We start from the raw sequence: 18,216 nt of genomic DNA, 5'->3' as shown, positions 1-18,216 counted from the left end.
CCTCCACTCAATACCAGATACTTCTCGTCCGATGATGAGGAATCTGCTCCTTGCCCGCTTTCTCTAGCTCTTTCATGGTATCGTAGAGGAAGAAATCTATCAAGATGGCATTCAGGTGCGCCTGCGGGTATTGCCGCAAAATTTCCCGCCTGATCAGCTCGACGCACCAGATGCTGCAGCCTAGAAATCGAAGCGGATCAGCAATGAAGGGTATCTTCGTCGAAGAGAAGCCTTTCGACTATTCAACGCGTGCTTACCTCGGAGCTGAGTTTCCCAGCTGTGTCCCGACTGGATCTCCTCTTGCCTCTGGATACGGCCGGCTAAGGGTGGACTGTGAGACAAGCAGCCTAGAGTATGCAGTATCTGGGGAATCCGATAATCCGCAAACATGGTGATCTGGTCAATGTCGTGGAAGGAGCCGTAGCTTTCGCCATCGAACGCCGCCCAGAGATCCGCTACAAAGATCTGTGCTCGCTTCAAGAAGCGAACATTGCGCCGCTCGACTTCGACCTCGTCTCGGAAGCAAGGGAAATGCTCTGCAAGCAAGTTGACTAAACTAGCCGCGGAGCTATTCACCTCGGACACCAAATCCACAACGCTTCCGCCGAAACTCTGCAAATTTAGTACGGCAACACGTACGGTCAGAATTCAATAGTCGGCTCACCTCGCAGAGTACCCGTCCTGCCTCTCTGAGACAAGCTACGCGCTCTTGGAAGAGCGGTATCTCCTCAGCGGTCGCAGAGCGGAAGACGTGTCGTAACACTTCCTCCGTGCAAGCATCCTCATTCTGCCAGAAATCTGGGCTCGTGATCGGTATCTCTAGCATTGATGAGCTTAAAGGTCACATCCTCTCCACTGGGCTTCAACTGACCTTCATCCAACGCCCTCTGCAGCACAGCCACCAGACTCCAGTAGCCTGTCCACCACTGCCCGCGGTACTTGACTGCAAATCTCTCCGCTGGTCCTTTCTCAGACCAGAAGCAAAAGTTCAATAGATCCATAGTGAAGATAAAGTTCACGGTGCTCTCGTCTTTAGCTTGGGGATGCAGCTCGTGTTCGGACCACGTGCTGGTACTGTAAGAACGCTGTTGCATTTGCCGGTATATGAGCTCGGCAGCCGCTTTGGTTCCACGCATGTCAATGGCGACGTCTATACTGTTGTTGTAGACATACTCGGCTGATTGGAGGACTCCGGTGTCCGCTGGTGCATCCTTTGACGGTGCGTCTAGGCCAAGATGTTGCCGGAGGAGGGCTACGAGCTCTGGGTCTGCTTCATCGTCTGCCATCGTGGTGCTGTGGTGGAATGTGTTACGGGTTGGTAGACGAGCGGTACATTTAGTGGTTGACAGATTATATTGGCAGATCTGAAGTTGCGCGTTGGCCAAGAACGAAACCCCAGCTCTCCGGCGTCTTGGGATCCTCCCCAAGTAGCGGTTCAGTAACCTACTGCGTGGGTATGTGAAGTAAATCTCCCGCAAGACCATGTAGCACACGCAGACCCGAGCGGTGGGATCTGGCAGATTGGGTGCCGCGAGATCCCGCGGACCTGATCTGCGTCATTAGCGCGCTTGGCGCGAGCTTAAGCTTTCTTCGTCGGCTGTCGCATCGCATTGCTTGACGTGACCGTCATCCGCAACACATCTTCCCTCCTTCCTTCACTTCATTCGACCGCAACCCTCATTAGCAGTCTATGTCTTGAGGGATAACAACAGCTCCGTCAACAGCCACCATGGGCCGCGACAAGTACCCGCGCCAGTCACTCGGCACCCTCCACAGCCGCATAAAACAGGTCAGTTCACAGCACGCGCCTCCTCGGTCTGTGCGAGCTGACAGCAACTGCACAGTCGCGCATATTGATGGTCGGTGCTGGAGGCATCGGCTGCGAACTCCTCAAGAACCTCGTCCTCACTGGCTTCGGTGAGATCCATGTTGTCGATCTTGACACCATCGATCTTAGCAACCTCAACCGGCAGTTCCTCTTCAGGCACGAACACATTAAGAAGTCAAAAGCACTGGTACGGTCACGAGTGAGCTACAACAGCAACGAGAAGGGCAAAGCTAATGTTGAGCGCCGACAGGTCGCGAAAGAATCCGCCGGCAAATTCAACCCGAATGTCAAGATCGAGGCGCATCACGCCAATATCAAAGATCCTCAGTTCAATGTCGACTGGTTCAAGACGTTCGCAATCGTCTTCAATGCGCTGGACAATCTGGATGCGCGGCGACATGTGAACAGGATGTGCTTGGCGGCAGACGTGCCGTTGATCGAGAGCGGGACAACGGGATTCAATGGGCAGGTGCAAGTGATCAAGAAGGTGGGGCGACTTTATCTCGAGCGTCCAGCGAGTTTCCTGGCGCAGTCTGATTCGTCTAACAGGGGAAAACCGAGTGCTACGACTGCGCCGGTCCACGAGAGACGCCTAAATCCTTCCCCGTCTGCACCATCCGAAGTACGCCGAGTCAGCCGATACACTGCATCGTCTGGGCGAAGTCGTATCTATTCACAGAGATTTTTGGAACAAGCGAGGATGAGGCGCCTGAGCTGGATCACTCCGAGAGCGCTGAAAACGCAAAGGAGATCGAGAACCTACAGAAGGAAGCGCAGGCCTTGAAGAAGATCCGAGAGTCGATGGGGTCGGAGGACTTTCCGCGAACTGTATTCGAGAAAGTCTTCAAGGATGATATCGAGCGCTTGCGGAGCATGGAGGACATGTGGAAGAATCGTAGACCGCCCGAACCGCTGGATTACGATGCGATCTCACAAGAGGCGCTGGGTGTGGGCCTCTCAATTGCGCGGCAAGATCAGGTGGTGTGGACGGTAGCGGAGAATTTCGCGGTCTTTCTGAACAGCCTACGGCGGCTGAGTGACAGGCTGGAAGAGCTGAGGGCGAACGCGGATACGGGCAACGCGCCGCCTATCCTGACCTTCGACAAAGACGACGAGGATATTCTGGACTTCGTTGCGGCGAGTGCGAACCTGAGGTCACACATTTTCGGCATCGAGGCGCGGTCAAAGTTTGACATCAAGCAGATGGCCGGCAACATTATCCCGGCGATCGCTACCACAAACGCAATGACCGCCGGGTTGTGCGTCCTTCAGGCATTCAAGGTCATGCGGGATGACCTCAAAAAGGCCCGCATGGTCTTCCTTGTGAGGTCGACCGACCGAGTGATTGGCTCCGAAGTCCTACGACCTCCGCGGCCTGACTGTCCTGTCTGCAGCGTCGTTTCTTCACGACTCGAGGTCGACGCATCGCGCGCCACGCTCGGCCAGCTAGTCGACGACTTCCTCCGCATGCAACTCGGCTACGGAGAAGAGTTTAGTGTCAGCAGCGAGGCTGGTATTCTGTATGATCCTGAGCTTGACGACAACCTCTCCAAGTCTTTCAGTGATCTCGGTCTAAAGAATGGGAGCTTCATCACTATCGTCGACGAAGAGGACGAGAGCCCAAGAGTGGATCTCGTCCTCTCGATATCTGAGCAGTACGTACATCGAGCCCTCCTACACCTTCGTAGCCACTGACACAAGATAGGTCTCTGCCAGACGACATGAAGCCCATCCATCTAGCCGAAAAGCTCGAGATCCCACGGAAGCCCAAGACTGCTGCTCCACATATGACCAACGGCAGTCATGAGGTTGCTGTCGCTAACGGAGTCAGTGGTACCCTTGGCGACGGCGTCACCGGCAAGCGAAAACGCGATGCCACCGATGTCGGCTTCGAGGACGATCAGATCCGCAAGCGGGGCAAGGTTGCGGAGGAGCCATCCAACGACGATGATGTCGTAGTCTTGGAGGATTCGACGAACGGAGCCATATTCATCGATGACGACTAAGTCTCCGCCTGGATCTTTCTTGCTCCTCAGTTACCAATCCTTTGCATGTACCAACATCGTTCTCGGTTGTCCCCCTACGCACAACTCGTTCTGTGCGCCTCGGGTTTCAAGCGTATCTACGGGTACCCATTAACTTCACTCTACTGCTGCCGCGTTCTTCGCGCTGTATAGAGCAGCAACCGTAAGGCGTGGCATCAGTGCGGATCAACCACCTGGCTGCTACCACCCTTGGGCGGATCGGACAACTGGAATGCATCAGAATCAAAACAGATCATCTTGGCGTTGGCGTTCAAAGAGGTGCTCACCGCAGCGCTCATACCCCCATCCAGAGTGATGACGCAGTTATTTGCGTACTTGTTCGTCGCGAGGAACACCGCTGCTTCAGCAACTTCATCAACGGTGCCGAAGCGCTGGAGCGGTATTCTGTCACGGACAGACTTCACTACGGCAGGGTTCATTGCTGTTTGTACATTAGCATGGCTTTTCGGCGACGGCTTTCGGCGTGCATTAGAGACTTCTCGAGGCTCAGGCATGGTGATGGCGGATCATGGCATTCCGGGAAAGGGCATTCGGGGAATGGAAGAGGAGGCGGCGCACCTGCTGTCATATCCGTTTCGATATACCCCGGCACAATCGCGTTCACGCGTATACCCTTTGGTCCCAGTTCTTCCGCCAGTGCTCTCGTCAAACCTATCCAACTCATCAGCCTCAATTCCCTCCTACAGCCGATCCAAAGCCACCAAAATAAACTTGAGGTGAGACTCACCCAACACTCCCGCCTTGCTAGCCGCATAAGCCACAGCGCCCTTCCCGCCCCTAATCGCCAGCAAAGACGAAATATTGACAATACACCCCCCACTCTTCATCCGCAGCATCTGCCGCGCCGCATACCTACACCCCAGCATCGTCCCCGTAAGATTCGTATTCAGCACCTTATCCCACTCCTCCGCGCCCGTCCTTAGAAACACCTGGTTCTGGCTCACGCCCGCCGCATTGACCACGATATGCGGGCGCGGACACGCCTTGGCAATCTCCTCCCATGACTTTGTGGACGCGACATCGTCAATGACTATGTAGCTGATATCGGGCGTGCATTCTGGGCGTGCGAGCGAGGCGGTGAGGTTGGCGGCGGCGGAGGAGAGCGTCGCTTCGTCGCGGCCGACTAGGAAGCAGCTGGCTCTCAGCGAGGCGAGGTGGCTGGCTATGGCGTGGCCGATGCCACGCGAGGCGCCTGTGATCACGCAGTTGAGGCCGGAGAAGTTGGGCGGCGTGTGGATCGTGCGGGATGAGCGCGGAGGGGGCAATGTGCGGAGGGGTCGGAGGGCGTTGGTGAGGAGGGATGAGGAGGGCCGGGTGCGGAGGAAGAAGGACATTTGAGTTCCAAGGATGGTCTTCTCACTGCACCATTTTCTTGGTGTCTACAATTGATGCTGTCGACGTTTGTTGGAGGTCTCGGCTCGCTCCGCATCGTCGCGATATCACGTGCCTTCGCGTTGAAGCGTAATCCGGCTTCACAACCGAAGCTTGCTGCTTTCGGTAGAAATCCCAAAATCGATGTAGCAGCCACAACCACCTGTATTGCAGCCATGGCTCAGCAATCCACGGACTACGTGACGCTCGTCTCGAGCGACGGGTTCGAGTTCAAATTGCAACGCTCAGCAGCCACCGTCAGCGGAGCGATCAAGCGGATGTTGGATCCCATCAGTACGTATGCCCCCCCCCCCCTGCGAGCCTCAAAACGCATACAAGCAACCATCCTAATATGTCATCTAGGCAACTTTACCGAAGCCCAAACGAACACATGTACCTTTGAGAACATCAAGTACGACTCCCCCTCCGCCCTTCACCCTCCGTTCTGGCTCCCGCAGTCTTCATGGAGCTCGGTGCTGATGGTCTACGCAGCGGCGTCGTGCTCGAGAAAGTCTGCGAATACCTCTACTACAACGAGAAACACAAGAACAACAAGGACGTGCCGGACATGGATATCCCGCCGGAGCTGTGTCTGGAGCTGCTGATGGCGGCTGATTTCCTGGACGGTGAGTCTTGTACCGCGGTATGTTTGATCTCAAATGCTGATACCGGGTTAGTATGAGATTGGTTTTGTGTGCCACTGCATGAAGCTATGAGGGTCATGTCTACGAGCATTTAGCCGGAGTTCTGGGCGCGGGGCGGTCTGCTGCACCGTGCTGAATCGGGAGGATATTTGGGACGGATTGAATACCCAGTGCGCGCTGTGTCTTGACGGTCAGACAGAGGGACGCGAGTGCTGGTGAAGAAGCTACTGTAAATCGGTTTTCATTCACGTCTGCAGTGACCAAGTCGGGATAGGCGTGAAGTGACACAATGCATCACGAGCATATACATTCCTCTCCTCGCTCCATGAGTTGGATGTCTATAGTTGATGCGAGATGAGAACTCCGCTCTATTCAGTCTGCCCTTCCGTCGCTGTGGAGGGTCGACCTTATTCCAGCTGGAAACATATTTCGCTACGCTCTCGTTCTGCATGATGGATCGCTGACGGAAGTACAACGTTGGCAAGTTCAGAAGTGACGAGATGCAAGCTTAGGGCGCGGTTTGCTTACACAGGGACATGAATGACGCAGAGGGATTCGGTTTCAGTTAGTCACGTTGTGGAGGTAAGGGAGCTGTGCAAACAAAGTTCGAAAGAGGAGAGCCGGTCAACGTCCGTCGATTGTGTTCTGCTCGGATCGCTTTGACCAAGGCAGAGGCTTGATGGAGGAGTTCAAAGGGCTTGTCGCCTTGATCTTCGACTCTTGAGAGAATGCTACAATGAAAGTGGTTTCGTCAGGCACTTTGAAGGAGGAAGAAGTCTCCATTTTTTGATAACTTAACTTAAAGGCCGAACCATGTGATAAGCTACCTCACCGTGCAAGTGAAACCCCTTCACGTGCAAAAACTCGCAGGGTTGTAAGTTCATAAGCGTCGATCTAATGCTGCCCGTGCAAAAACAGTATCAACGGCCTTGAATGTCAATCCCCCCCCCCCTAATGCTGTTAACCACCTTGTGCAATCCTAATGAAGCTGGAAAGTCTCAGAGATGACGAAGTCGAGGATGTGCTTCCGCCCTCGGCAGGTAACGAGGAGATGGCTTAGCATTCCCTAAAGGGCATGCCATCAAGCCAGGAGCCGGTGAGAGCGCTTGTCGCGGTTGCGGAAGGGGAAGCAGCAGTGCTAACAAGAGGTTCCTCCTCTCCAGGCGCCTCTGACTTCAGCATAGTAGTCGCGGCAAGGGTTCCCGGAGTGGTGGTCTCGACGGAGTATTATTGGAGTTCCAAGATGTTTCTTGTTCGGTCGGGCTGCGCGGCGTCAAGGGTATTGATCAATGCGTAGCAAAACTCTTGTACGAACTCCGCAGGAAGTGTTTCCTTCCTGTCCCAAAAATCAGGTTTTGTCATGGTCCGTACACATATGACTACGAAGACGGTGCGCAGTCGTGCTCCCCGGGGTGTGTGGCTCCAAATGTAATCCAAGGTCTCCGTGGAAGTGGCACGATTCTGCGCCTTAGCTTTGCATGCGATGACTTCCACGATGCGATTCTGGAGGACGGGCATGCAAAGCTTGTCTGCGAGAACCCAGAGCTTGCAGAGCTGGATGTTCTTTGGATATTCAGGCAACGCGATGTCTGGGAAGAGTTCATCTCGATAGATCCAGGATACGACCTCGCTGAATGTCTCGGGCTCGTCATCGGCCAGCGTGATCATCCTTGAGGTCGCTTCGGCGAAGCCGCGTTGAATTGCTCTTTCGAAGAATGGGCAGACGCGGCAGGCGAGGGTTTCATGTAGGACGAAGCGGACGGGTTCAGGGCCGACATGTACTTCGAAGACATCGCTGGAGAAGGTGCTAGGAGTGGTTCAGTGAACGGGCCCAGGATGCCAGAGTGGCAAACTTACTGCAAGCTAGACCGTGCTGGTTCGCTGTCGACCTTCCTCTTCTTAACCACCTTGTCGTCTTCTACAACCACCGCTGAGACGGTGCTGTCGGCGGCGGCTTCCCCACCTCCGGACTGCATTACGTGAGGCTGGCCAGGTTGACTAGACGACTGATCGCCTGCAACGAGAACAGGTGGTTGAGCTGGCTGAGTCGACAATCCTCCGAACAGCGAGACTTGAGCAGGTTCAGTCGGCTGGCTTGCCAACAATCCGGCCTGAGCAGGTTGACTCGGCTGCGCTCCGGACCCTCCGAACCCTCCGAACGATCCAGACGCTCCGACTCCGGATGGAGCAGTCGTCGTCGACCCTCCGGATGCGCCGGAAAAGTTGCCGCGAGGGCGCCTGTAACGACGGCGAAACCGCGGCGGCTCAGGAGCTGACATCTGAACGGTAGTGCGAAGATGCGGGAGTGACTGTGTTGAAGGCCGGACTGAAGAGAATTGGAGAATGTTTAGTCGCAGTTGGCAAGGAGATGAAGTGCAGTAGCCTGACGAAGCCCGAGATCACGGCGATGTTCAAACCGTGGCGCGACAAACACGGCTGGAGACGCGCTGAGACGCGACTTTTGTCGTGAGAGGCTGGGAAGGCCGGAGAAAGAATTTGCCCGGTTATGAGCAGAGACGAGCTTGGTGAGGTGGTGAAGCTTGACTTTGAATTCTACAGTGACAGATGAAGTTTTGTTGCCAGGCCTCGGTCTACTCCTGGCCTCAAGGTTAGAGAACGCCTCATTGATCACGCCTGGTTTAGACAAAAACCTCTACAAGCATAAATGTGTCACGCCCCCACGGTGAAAAGTCTCCGACTGAGACGCGCGAGACCGTATCTGTCTCTCCATCACCGAGAAGCAGATAGCTCAATGCATCAGCAGACGGCCGTTTACGAACGCCAGTTCCCTTCTACATCCCGAACAACCGTGAATGCAGTGATCAAGTTCCCAAGACGCCGCTGCGAGTTGTGCATTCACTTCCTGCCCCCCTTGATCGCCTCTCTCCTCCTCATCTTCTCGACGGTCCGCGTCAGTGCCGTCTTGACCTCGCCCTTCTTGAAAGTATCCAGGTCATAGTATGTCGGAGCAATATCCTGCAACAACCCGTTAGCTCCTATCCTCAACCCCCACATCACACAGGAAGAGACTCACCAGCAACCACTCCGGCTTAACAGCCGTGACCGTGCGGATGTAATTCTTCGTCGTGAGCACAAACTCATTGTACACGACCCACTCGCTGTCCTGTCCAAGCACAGTGCTCGGATGCAACAGGACGTTCTGTTCGTCCTTCACAGTCACATAAGTCTTGCCACTCCCATCCCTCTTCGCAACCTGCATGAAGAAGCCCGACACCAAGGCCCTTCGGATGTTCTCGTAGTACTTCTTGTCCTCGAACGGCGTGCTCATCAGCTCCAGCTCCTCGCGCTCCATGATGCGCTTGAGCTGCAGGCGCACGTTGTCCGCCTGCTGGAGGGCGCGGTAAGACAGGAAGTGGTCGTGGCACCACTGCTTGGGGTTGTTCTGAGCTTCTGGGGCCTTGAAGGCGTGGTACACGTTCAGCATCGTCAGGTGATCGCCATCGGGGTGCGCGAAGAGGTCTTTCATCTCGTCGGCGCGCTTTCTGGCGCTGGCGGGCCGGACGAAGAGCTGGGGGACGGAGAGGAGGGCGGTGAGGGAGAGGATTTCATTGGAGCAGTAGAACTCAGGGGAGGAGATCAGCATGACGGCGAGCGCGGGATCGAGCGGGAACTCGGAAGCTAGTCGTCCCAGATGCGTGAGCTCGCCTTCGTCGTCAAGGCAGGCGAGGTAGTTGAGCTCTTCGAGGGCGCGCATGAGGGTTTCGGGCGCGGGTGGATCCATCAGGTCGAAGTGGACGAGGTCGTCGATGCCGAGCTTTTTTAGCTCGAGTACCGTCGATGCTAGATTGGAGCGCAGGATCTCGGGGTAAGTTTGCTCGATGAGCTCTTTCTTGAAGGCTGCCTCGGTGTACAGCCGGAAGCACTTGCCTGGACGCGTACGACCGGCACGACCGGCGCGCTGTTGGGCGGAGGCCTTGGATATGGGCGAGACTAGCAAAGACTCAACGCGTATCCTAGGGTTGTAGACCTTTTGCTTGCTGAAGCCCGGGTCCACAACGTAGACGATGCCGTCGATGGTGAGCGAGGTCTCGGCAATATTAGTAGAGACGATGACTTTACGCCCTGGCCGTCCATCCTTAGTTCGGGGAGGAGGGGCGGGCTCGAAGATACGCTGCTGCTGTGCGGGCGGTAACGTGCCGTAAAGCGGATAAACCTTCATCGGACCAGCGTCGGCTTCCCGTATTAGCTCATCCGCTTCCAGGCTGATCTTTCGACATGCGTCTTCAATCTCCTCTTCACCGGTCAAGAACAGGAGGATGTCGCCCTCGGGCTCGGTTGCGTGTATCTGCAGGACCGTGCGGAGAGCCGCTTCTACGTAGTCTCGCTCAGGCTCCGGCGTGTAAAAGATCTCGACAGGGTGCGTGCGTCCGGGCACAGCCAGTAAAGGCGCATCGTTGAAGTACCGCTGGAATTTTTGCGCATCAAGCGTGGCAGACATGATGACGATTTTCAGATCAGGCCTCCTCAGCGCCACCTCTTTTAGCAAACCCATGAGAATATCCGTAGCCAAGGTACGCTCGTGAGCCTCGTCCAGAATAATAGTGCTGTAACGGGTCAAGTCATGGTCGTTCATCGCCTCGCGCAGCAACATGCCGTCCGTCATGTACTTGAGCATGGTCTTGGACGACGTCTTGTCCTCGAAACGGATGCTGTAACCCACTTCCTCTCCAAGAGGAACATCCATCTCTTGCGCTACGCGCTGGGCCACGGACATGGCTGCGACTCGGCGAGGCTGTGTACAAGCGACCATCTTGTTCTGGAAGTGCGGGAGGTCGTCGAAGAGGATGAACTGTGGGATCTGAGTGGTCTTGCCGGAACCGGTCTCACCGACGAAGACAAGGATCTGGCTCTTCTGGTACATTTGAAGGAACTCATCTCTGCAAGATTGTTAGCCTCTGCTGCGACTCACAAACGGGCTCTACCGACCTTTGAACATGGACAGGCAGGTTGCGCCTTGTCTTCAGGATGTTGAAGTACTGCTGCGACAGTTGCTGTCCGGTGAAGGGATTGTTCGGGCCATCCTCCGCCGCCTGGGCGAGCACTGATGTGCTGGCATGGCGTGAGAACTTGGCCAGGGCGGAGGTCTTCTGTCTCGAGTTCGAGGAATAGCCGTTTGCATAACCGTTGCTGGAGGGAGCGTCGTCCTGGTACATGTGCGCCAGGTAGGGATTTGCTTTTGGGTCCATGTCCGTGGCAGATGTCTTTTGGCGTTTTACACGAGAACCGTCTTCGCCGTTGGGTCTGCGATCCATTTGAAGTAGTTGTCTAAGGTTTGGCGGTGAGGGTAGGGTCGGTGAAATTCGATCAGTCGCCTTCCGCGTCGTAGAAAATTGTCGACGATCGGCCTAAGGCTGCCACTGCGGCGGGCGAGTCGTGCCAGAAGCGCAGCGAAATTTACTGTGGCACGTCACGTGGATGCCAAATATCAAACCACGGTGGACTGTTTAACGGCAGTATCACGAATACTCTACCTAGGTGGTTATCCGGCATAACTTGATATTGACCCGGATACACAGCCAGCAATCCGAAGAACCACCCCTCCAAAACTCCTATTCACCGTGGATTCCTCGGCCAACATGGGCGACATGCCCGTTTTCTACGTCGGCCAGCATGAGAGCAAAAGAAGCGCGCCTGTTTCTGAACATGTGCTTCAGCAGGCCCAGGATTGCAACGTGAGTGCAATGGGCAAGAACACACGGCTCATGCTGGCTAACCCAGAAGCAGTATGATATGCTTACAACTCCTATCACAACCTCGCACTTCCACTCACGAGTCTTGACGCTCCTTTCATCCTACCAGGCCGAGATCGAAGCAGGAACTCCTGAGTCAGACGTCCCTACGCCCTTGGTCGCCCCTCTCACGCCAGCCGACACTCCACTTTCTCCCAGTGAAACTATCTCACAGCTGCTCGCAGTCACCAGCCCCTGGATAGACCTGGCGTCTCCGGACCCAGTCATTGCCAGTCTGTCTCTGCAAGTGTTCAACCAGGAGATTGCATACGCAGCGTTCTGCGGTGTGGGTAATGTCATCGTCCAAGGCCCGAGCTTGCACAGCATCTGTTCGGGCCAAGGGTTGCCGCAGTACGCCCGTGCCATTCAGGAGGCCTTGGATATGGGACCCTATCTGAACTTGCAGATCCTTTTGCCCATGGCTGGCGATCCATCTTGGGATGACAGCTCCGCCGTAATGGGAGACCTAGGCCCTTTCGCTAGACCCGAGTATCTGCAGGTAAGCGCTGAAGAGCAAAGGCAAGAGGAGAAGCCCAGTCAGCTCCAATCTTGGGACGCCTGGAACGTCATCAGATCGATTTGCAAATACAGCTCTAGACTATCAGTAGGTAAGTGGTTCGATTCTCTCGTTCTAGCCAATTTTCAATGATTCCATGCGATTTGCGGTGCCTGCTCGACCAGCTCCTCTTAATGTGCTAAATGCTCTGTGAGGTACTTCCCCTTCCCTGCATAGTCTGTCTAGGAGCACCGCGAAGCAAGCTGACTCATGCCTGACCAGCCCTCTCTCTGCCTCGCCACCTCCCAGCCATGTCACTTCAGTCCCGGTGGTGTTCCGAGCCATTACGCCTCCTCGTGCTGCCAGGATCATCCTTCCTCGAAAACAAACTCGGATACCCCGTTCTCTCCAAACCTAACCAAGCCTTCATTGCCCGCTGTATGCGGCTCAAGACGCCGCCCTGGCTCCTCCTCAGCGACGTCGGGCCGATACCAGGACTCAACGACCCCGATTCACTAATCCCAGTCGCGGATGGCTACCTCTCAGCCAGTGCCGCAGCAGACGCTGGAGACACTCAGTCACCATCTCCAACGCCTGCGGAAGCTGCACGCCAGCCGCAACAGAAGCAGGCCCAAAAGACCAAGAATGATCCGACACCACATCTGAGCTACATTCGATACTTGCAGCGCAACCAGCCTCCAAAATCGCTGATCGAGCGCTTTGGGTCTGGATATCAGGATTACCTCCAATCGCCGCTTCAGCCGCTGACGGATAATCTGGAGAGCATCACGTATGAAGTCTTCGAGAAGGACCCGATTAAGTACGAATGGTACGAGCGAGCTATCGCACAAGCGTTGCGGGACTGGAAGGCCCAAAGCAAGACCACCTCGTCATCGAGCGGCGCGGTCGTCGTGGCAGTCGTCGGCGCTGGTCGTGGCCCCCTCGTCACGCGGGCCCTACGCGCCAGCGAGACGACAGGCGTAGCGATCGAGGCGTGGGCCGTCGAGAAGAACCCGAACGCGTACGTCTTGCTGCAACGGCACAACGAAGACACCTGGAAGCGGCAAGTCACTGTCGTCAAGTCTGACATGCGCGCCTGGAAAGGGCCACATGGGGAAGACGGCACGCATGGCAAGGTTGATATCCTGGTGTCGGAACTGCTGGGTTCGTTCGCAGACAACGAGCTCAGTCCAGAATGTCTGGACGGCGTACAACACGTCCTGAACCCTGAGCACGGTATCTCGATCCCATCCTTGTACACCGCACACCTCACACCGATCGCTGCACCGCGCCTGCACGCAGATATCCTCCACCGCCTACCGTCAGATCCGCAGGCCTTCGACCTGCCTTACGTGGTCATGCTGCACGCCATCGACTTCCTCTCAACCAAGGCCACGCCGCCAGCACCCCCACAGGATCCGTCTCAGCAAAGCAAAAAGTCGCGGAAAAGCATGTCTTCTCCGCAGGACCAAGAACAGCCAGAGTCAGACATCCAGCAAGCCTGGCAGTTCTCCCATCCGCTACCCGCCAAGATCCTCGCGCAATCGCACCTCCGCCGCGGCGGCAGTGCAGCGGGAGGCGGCGGGGGAGCCACAGGCGGCGACGGCGCGAACGAGCACAACGCGCGCTTCTCGCGGACGCGGTTCCAGTGCCCGAGCCGCGGCGTGTGTCACGGGCTCGCGGGCTACTTCGAGACCGTGCTGTATGCGGGCGGCGCAGACGGGGAAGTGGAACTGAGCACGAATCCGGCGACGATGGAGGCCAAGAGCAAGGACATGATTAGCTGGTTTCCGATTTTCTTTCCGCTGAAGGTAGGGTTGAGTGCTTTGGCTCCTGCTGCCCCCTTTCGTCCCTCGCCGGGTGTGGTTGTTGCTGGGAGCAGTGGGGGATAGTAGAGCGCTGACGGGTTCCATGCAGACTCCGATATACCTCCCCGACGGCGCGGACGTGGAGGTCAGCATGTGGCGCCAGACGGACGATAGGAAGGTGTGGTATGAGTGGCTGGTTGAGGCGTTCGTGGAGCTGGGTGGACGGAGGGTCAGGCTGGGAATTAGCGAGATGCATTCCAGTAAGAAGAATGGGTGCCTCATGTGATGCTCTTTGAGAGAACTTGTAGTCGATAGCGTTGTCGAGGGGTTAGGGTTTAGGTGCATGCAGTTTGCGCTATGCGTGCTGAGGCTGTTGACGACGACCAGTGCCAGTGAGGCGCCGCTTCAGCATGAACGACTGACGGCATGCTAGTGCGCTAAAGGCGGATGGAGGGAAGGGAAGTGTCTAGGGCTCGTGGTGCACGAAATCAAAAGTTGGCAGAGAGATCGATGAATTAAGAGTGAACAGTAGAAAAAGGTTTGCCTTATAGCAATAGCATAAACGAAAAAGTCTATGATCGCACTGAAGCGTAGTACATGCGGTGTACGGAAGAAGAGTCGTACATGTTAACAAAAGGGTATAATCTTCCAGTGAGGTCTCCTCACTCCGCCCATCCCCCATGACACAAAGGCTTCGCGTCCTCCTCTTCATGGTCAAGCCCATACCACCACATGTAAGCGGAAGGACCCATATGGCGAACAACACCTCCAATAATTGCCATTGCAACACATGCGATGCCTTTCATTTTCCATCCAGGATAGTGGCGAACAATACTCCTCAACGCCAATGCCTTTTCGTTCCGTCCCGAAGTCCTGTCGTAATGATCGTGCTGAATCGATGCCCATTACCCACAGCAAGCAGTCTCTCATGCTGATCGGCTTTCCTTAATGCCTCTGATGTTCCATGCGTCTATTGCCCAAGATCCCATGTATTCGATAGTTCCTCCCGAATGAAGCCCCACAGATCCGATGTGGCCAGACGAGCTCCGCAATCCTCCGCGTAGATGAAAGTCGTGGCTCCCGGGTCACCCCAAAAGCCCGGGCGGAAGAGCCTCATCACGAACGGCCCTTGCCGCTCAGCGTGAAGCGTCTGAACTTTGTTTTCGACGGCGAGGGCGACCTGGGGCTAGTCGCGGCCGACGAAGCGGACGCCGAGCTGTTGGCGGATTCGCTACTGCTGCTGCTCTGGTTGGTCGAGGAGCGTCGGCGGGTCTCGGTCTCGGCGAGCACGTCTTGCAGGCTGACGTCTTGGTGCGAGGAGAAGTAGGAGGTCTCGACGGTGCGCTCGTCGAGGTGCTCGGTGAACTTGGAGGTGAACATTGTGGGGGTGGCGAATGTGGTTGAGGGTTGGAGGAAGATGTGGAGACTGGATGGATGGATGCAGATAGACTTTGGTACTTGGATGTAGTGACCGGTCGAAGGAGAAGAAGGAAACAGCGAGAGACGGAGTAGAAGAGTGAGTGTTTCTGTTAGAGGGATACAGAATGGGAAGACGCGACCGCCTCTTCAAGATATTCTCTCAGGAAGCCACGCAGCTGTGAGTGTGTTTCAGGCAAAACCAACCCTGAGAGGTCGGAGACGACACCGTAGTCGCCGTCTCCAACCGTAGGTGACAAAGCCTTGGGGGGCACTGCTCGCACGAGACCCAACGGAAACCTGTCCACAAGAGGAAGCGGCCATCACGAAACCGACTCAACGCCGTCCAGCCGGCCACATGGAGGTGCCCGGTTGTCCATCCAGCTGCGTCCCAGAACGAACATTTAGTCCCCGGTAGATCAAGTCCAGACCCTGCAGATTCTCGATTTCCTTTTCGAGCACCGATCCATTAAGGTTTTCCACGATGACGGCGATGTGGCAAATCGAGACCCTGACAGGGAACCCACGCGGGCAGCTGCGGGAAAAGCGTCTCGGCGCCGCCTGGTGCGTCGGACCAGGCGGGATATCCATGCGTCGCGCCTGCAGGGGTAAGGCAGATCAGACAGCTCGAGCCGCGAAAGCCGAGGTGCTTTTCGACGTCTGTCCGAATGCGCAGCAAATGAGGACAAGCGGCGGAGATTCTTCCAGGTTTTGCCACCAGGTGTGGCGTGGAAGTGTGGCGGGAGAGCGAGAAGGGCCGAGAAGCCGCCGATCACGGGATGTGAAACGGAAGGGACTGAGTTGCTTCAGCTGGACGTCACGTGCATCGAACTAACCAGATGCTTCCTCCATGTCACTGGCCGTCCCCGGCACTTCCGCGACCACAGCTTTGCTTCTGGCCGCTCATCTACCGCTGCCGTGCCCGCCCCTGTCCGCCCCTGGTCCCGCCTCTATTTCCGCCTCGGCCGCGAGCCCAGCCCCGACCACCACCGAAACCTCCTCTGCCCCGGTGACCGCCTTCGAACCTAGGATCGTCCGGTCGAGGGCCAGCTTGCATCCTCGCTTGAACTTCCTCCTCGGTTGCGTGGAATGGGTTCGGGATCTGTAGCATCTCGCAGAATGCCCTTGTCTGCGGATTTCTGTATTCTCGCGGCTGGCCTTGTACGTTGATGCCCATCGCCGGGTCATATACGGGCGCGGTAAGCTCGAAGTTTTCGGGTATGATCATCTTGCCCGGCTGGACGACGTTGGCTTCGACCCAGGCCTCCTCGGTTTCGATGCGAGGTAGATAGTGCGCTGAGCCCTGGTCCTGGGGGATTTGTGCCGAGGGGTCGCCGAGGGTGAGGTCGGCGGCGAAGACGCGGAGGATAGCGAGCCATTCCTTGTCGTATTCGAGATGGAAAGACTTCTGCTGATGTGCCGGTGCTGAGGGCTGGCTTACGGGCTCGACGCCGAGGATTTGGAGGAAGCTGCGGTTTGCGCCACACTTGTCGAGCGCGAGGAAGCGCGTGAGCTTGTTTGTGATGTCGGGAGGTGGGAGGAATCCCTCTGTGCTAGTGTTGGCTGGAGGTCTGGAGAATGCCGCAGGTAGCTGCGCTCGAAGGTCTTCTGGCACAGTGGGTGTATCATCATGTGTTTGTGCCGGTCTTTCGTCTTCATCATCCAGGCCGAGATCAATTTCATCCGCATTCGACAACTTCGGCGGTTCTGAAGGTGCGGCCTGCGTAGCGACGGGAACACCTTCATCTAGGTCAAGATCGATCTCTTCCTCGTTCTTTGTTGCGGTAGCTTGCTGTTCATTGGACATAGGCTGTGCCTGATTCACTGCTTGTTTCTGACCGTCCGACCCGTTCTCTTCTTTCGAATGATTGATGGTTGCGGCGAACTTGACATGGTGATGTGCACTGAACCAGTATGCCGGCCTCAGCCTGTCAAGGGCAAGTTTTGCTGCTACGCTGTTGAGGCGCCCGTTATTTAGGTCCTCCTCCAGATAAGGCTTCACTCTGAGCAGACCCCTTAGGTCGCCTTGCCATTCCACACCGCGAGGCCAGTCATGGCTGATACCTATGTCGACCTGAGTTCGAATCTGCAGCAGCTTCCTCGTATCCAGTTCGCGAACATGATAGATACTCCTGACGTCGCTCGAGTTGTATGGCAACCGTTCGAAATGAGGTTTCTTATAGTCTCTACCGTTCCAGATTCCGGAGAGTCCAGCGATGCGGAGGGGACCGAGTCGGACAACGTTCGCGGCTCCCATGTAGTAGATACCTGGCGCGGCCCATCCGCCATAGTAAAGCTCCCATAAGTGATTGCTCGCCTCGTGGTTGCCGCCAACGAAGATCGTGAGATATGGGACTGTTCGGGCGCCCGAGTAGTATTCATGAAAGTCTCCAATCTGGCGGTACTTGACCGGTACAGCCATACAGTTCAGATCGTATGCATTGCGCACTGCCTGGAAGATGTTCATAATGATGCACGTGATCTTTGATATTGACTGAGGTACCTGAAAGTCTCCGCCGATGATCAACAGGTCAACGCCGTCGTAGCCCTTGATTTCACATGTCTTTGCGATGGACGCATATATCTCGTGAAGAGTGCCGTGTCCCTGATCATGTTAGTAAAATTCGCTCCGTGTCTAAAGGAATGTCCTCACACAGCCCTGAACGGCTATCCGCAGGCCTGCCTTCTCGATCATCTCCGGTTCCATTGTCGTGGCGCTGTGTTGAGGTGTATGCATTCTTATTCAACGGATTTCCAATGCGGATTCAGAGTTCTGCATAGAGGCACTAGCTCTCTATCATGTTCAATACAACATTTTGCCCCGGCGGTGTTGCACTTGTTCTGGTTTCGAGAGAGGT

The 18,216-nt window shown here is 56.0% G+C and overlaps 9 protein-coding genes across 9 annotated transcripts; 3 read left to right on the top strand and 6 right to left on the bottom strand.

Annotated features, from left to right (window-relative positions):
* Positions 1 to 7: 7 nt before the first annotated feature.
* Positions 8 to 1,286, bottom strand: W97_00452 (uncharacterized protein; the record flags this gene model as incomplete). The annotated part of the gene is made up of 4 exons (XM_007778366.1): positions 8 to 180; positions 258 to 612; positions 665 to 819; positions 872 to 1,286. The coding sequence occupies 4 exons, from the start codon at positions 1,284 to 1,286 to the stop codon at positions 8 to 10; spliced, it is 1,098 nt and encodes a 365-aa protein (XP_007776556.1).
* Positions 1,287 to 1,729: 443 nt separating this feature from the next.
* Positions 1,730 to 3,834, top strand: W97_00451 (ubiquitin-like 1-activating enzyme E1 B; the record flags this gene model as incomplete). The annotated part of the gene is made up of 5 exons (XM_007778365.1): positions 1,730 to 1,789; positions 1,845 to 2,015; positions 2,079 to 2,315; positions 2,378 to 3,483; positions 3,534 to 3,834. 5 exons carry the CDS (start codon positions 1,730 to 1,732, stop codon positions 3,832 to 3,834), a joined length of 1,875 nt encoding a protein of 624 aa, XP_007776555.1.
* A 194-nt stretch (positions 3,835 to 4,028) lies between these two features.
* Positions 4,029 to 5,207, bottom strand: W97_00450 (uncharacterized protein; the record flags this gene model as incomplete). Its single annotated transcript, XM_007778364.1, has 3 exons — positions 4,029 to 4,294; positions 4,432 to 4,524; positions 4,601 to 5,207. The coding sequence occupies 3 exons, from the start codon at positions 5,205 to 5,207 to the stop codon at positions 4,029 to 4,031; spliced, it is 966 nt and encodes a 321-aa protein (XP_007776554.1).
* Positions 5,208 to 5,420: 213 nt separating this feature from the next.
* W97_00449 (uncharacterized protein) lies at positions 5,421 to 5,926 on the top strand (the record flags this gene model as incomplete). Its single annotated transcript, XM_007778363.1, has 3 exons — positions 5,421 to 5,538; positions 5,608 to 5,656; positions 5,737 to 5,926. 3 exons carry the CDS (start codon positions 5,421 to 5,423, stop codon positions 5,924 to 5,926), a joined length of 357 nt encoding a protein of 118 aa, XP_007776553.1.
* A 1,189-nt stretch (positions 5,927 to 7,115) lies between these two features.
* Positions 7,116 to 7,864, bottom strand: W97_00448 (uncharacterized protein; the record flags this gene model as incomplete). Its single annotated transcript, XM_007778362.1, has 2 exons — positions 7,116 to 7,695; positions 7,746 to 7,864. 2 exons carry the CDS (start codon positions 7,862 to 7,864, stop codon positions 7,116 to 7,118), a joined length of 699 nt encoding a protein of 232 aa, XP_007776552.1.
* An 880-nt stretch (positions 7,865 to 8,744) lies between these two features.
* W97_00447 (pre-mRNA-splicing factor ATP-dependent RNA helicase PRP43) lies at positions 8,745 to 11,161 on the bottom strand (the record flags this gene model as incomplete). Its single annotated transcript, XM_007778361.1, has 3 exons — positions 8,745 to 8,864; positions 8,923 to 10,786; positions 10,836 to 11,161. The coding sequence occupies 3 exons, from the start codon at positions 11,159 to 11,161 to the stop codon at positions 8,745 to 8,747; spliced, it is 2,310 nt and encodes a 769-aa protein (XP_007776551.1).
* Positions 11,162 to 11,485: 324 nt separating this feature from the next.
* Positions 11,486 to 14,228, top strand: W97_00446 (uncharacterized protein; the record flags this gene model as incomplete). The annotated part of the gene is made up of 4 exons (XM_007778360.1): positions 11,486 to 11,581; positions 11,634 to 12,246; positions 12,417 to 13,945; positions 14,052 to 14,228. 4 exons carry the CDS (start codon positions 11,486 to 11,488, stop codon positions 14,226 to 14,228), a joined length of 2,415 nt encoding a protein of 804 aa, XP_007776550.1.
* Positions 14,229 to 15,058: 830 nt separating this feature from the next.
* W97_00445 (uncharacterized protein) lies at positions 15,059 to 15,322 on the bottom strand (the record flags this gene model as incomplete). The annotated part of the gene is made up of 1 exon (XM_007778359.1): positions 15,059 to 15,322. One exon carries the CDS (start codon positions 15,320 to 15,322, stop codon positions 15,059 to 15,061), a length of 264 nt encoding a protein of 87 aa, XP_007776549.1.
* Positions 15,323 to 16,265: 943 nt separating this feature from the next.
* On the bottom strand, positions 16,266 to 18,065 carry W97_00444 (uncharacterized protein; the record flags this gene model as incomplete). Its single annotated transcript, XM_007778358.1, has 2 exons — positions 16,266 to 17,963; positions 18,012 to 18,065. The coding sequence occupies 2 exons, from the start codon at positions 18,063 to 18,065 to the stop codon at positions 16,266 to 16,268; spliced, it is 1,752 nt and encodes a 583-aa protein (XP_007776548.1).
* Positions 18,066 to 18,216: the final 151 nt, after the last annotated feature.

The sequence above is a fragment of the Coniosporium apollinis genome (assembly GCF_000281105.1).
Source record: "Coniosporium apollinis CBS 100218 chromosome Unknown supercont1.2, whole genome shotgun sequence".
Classification (NCBI taxonomy): domain Eukaryota; kingdom Fungi; phylum Ascomycota; class Dothideomycetes; genus Coniosporium; species Coniosporium apollinis.
Note: the sequence above shows the minus strand (reverse complement) of the source record. Positions and strands in the feature narration are given on the sequence as shown.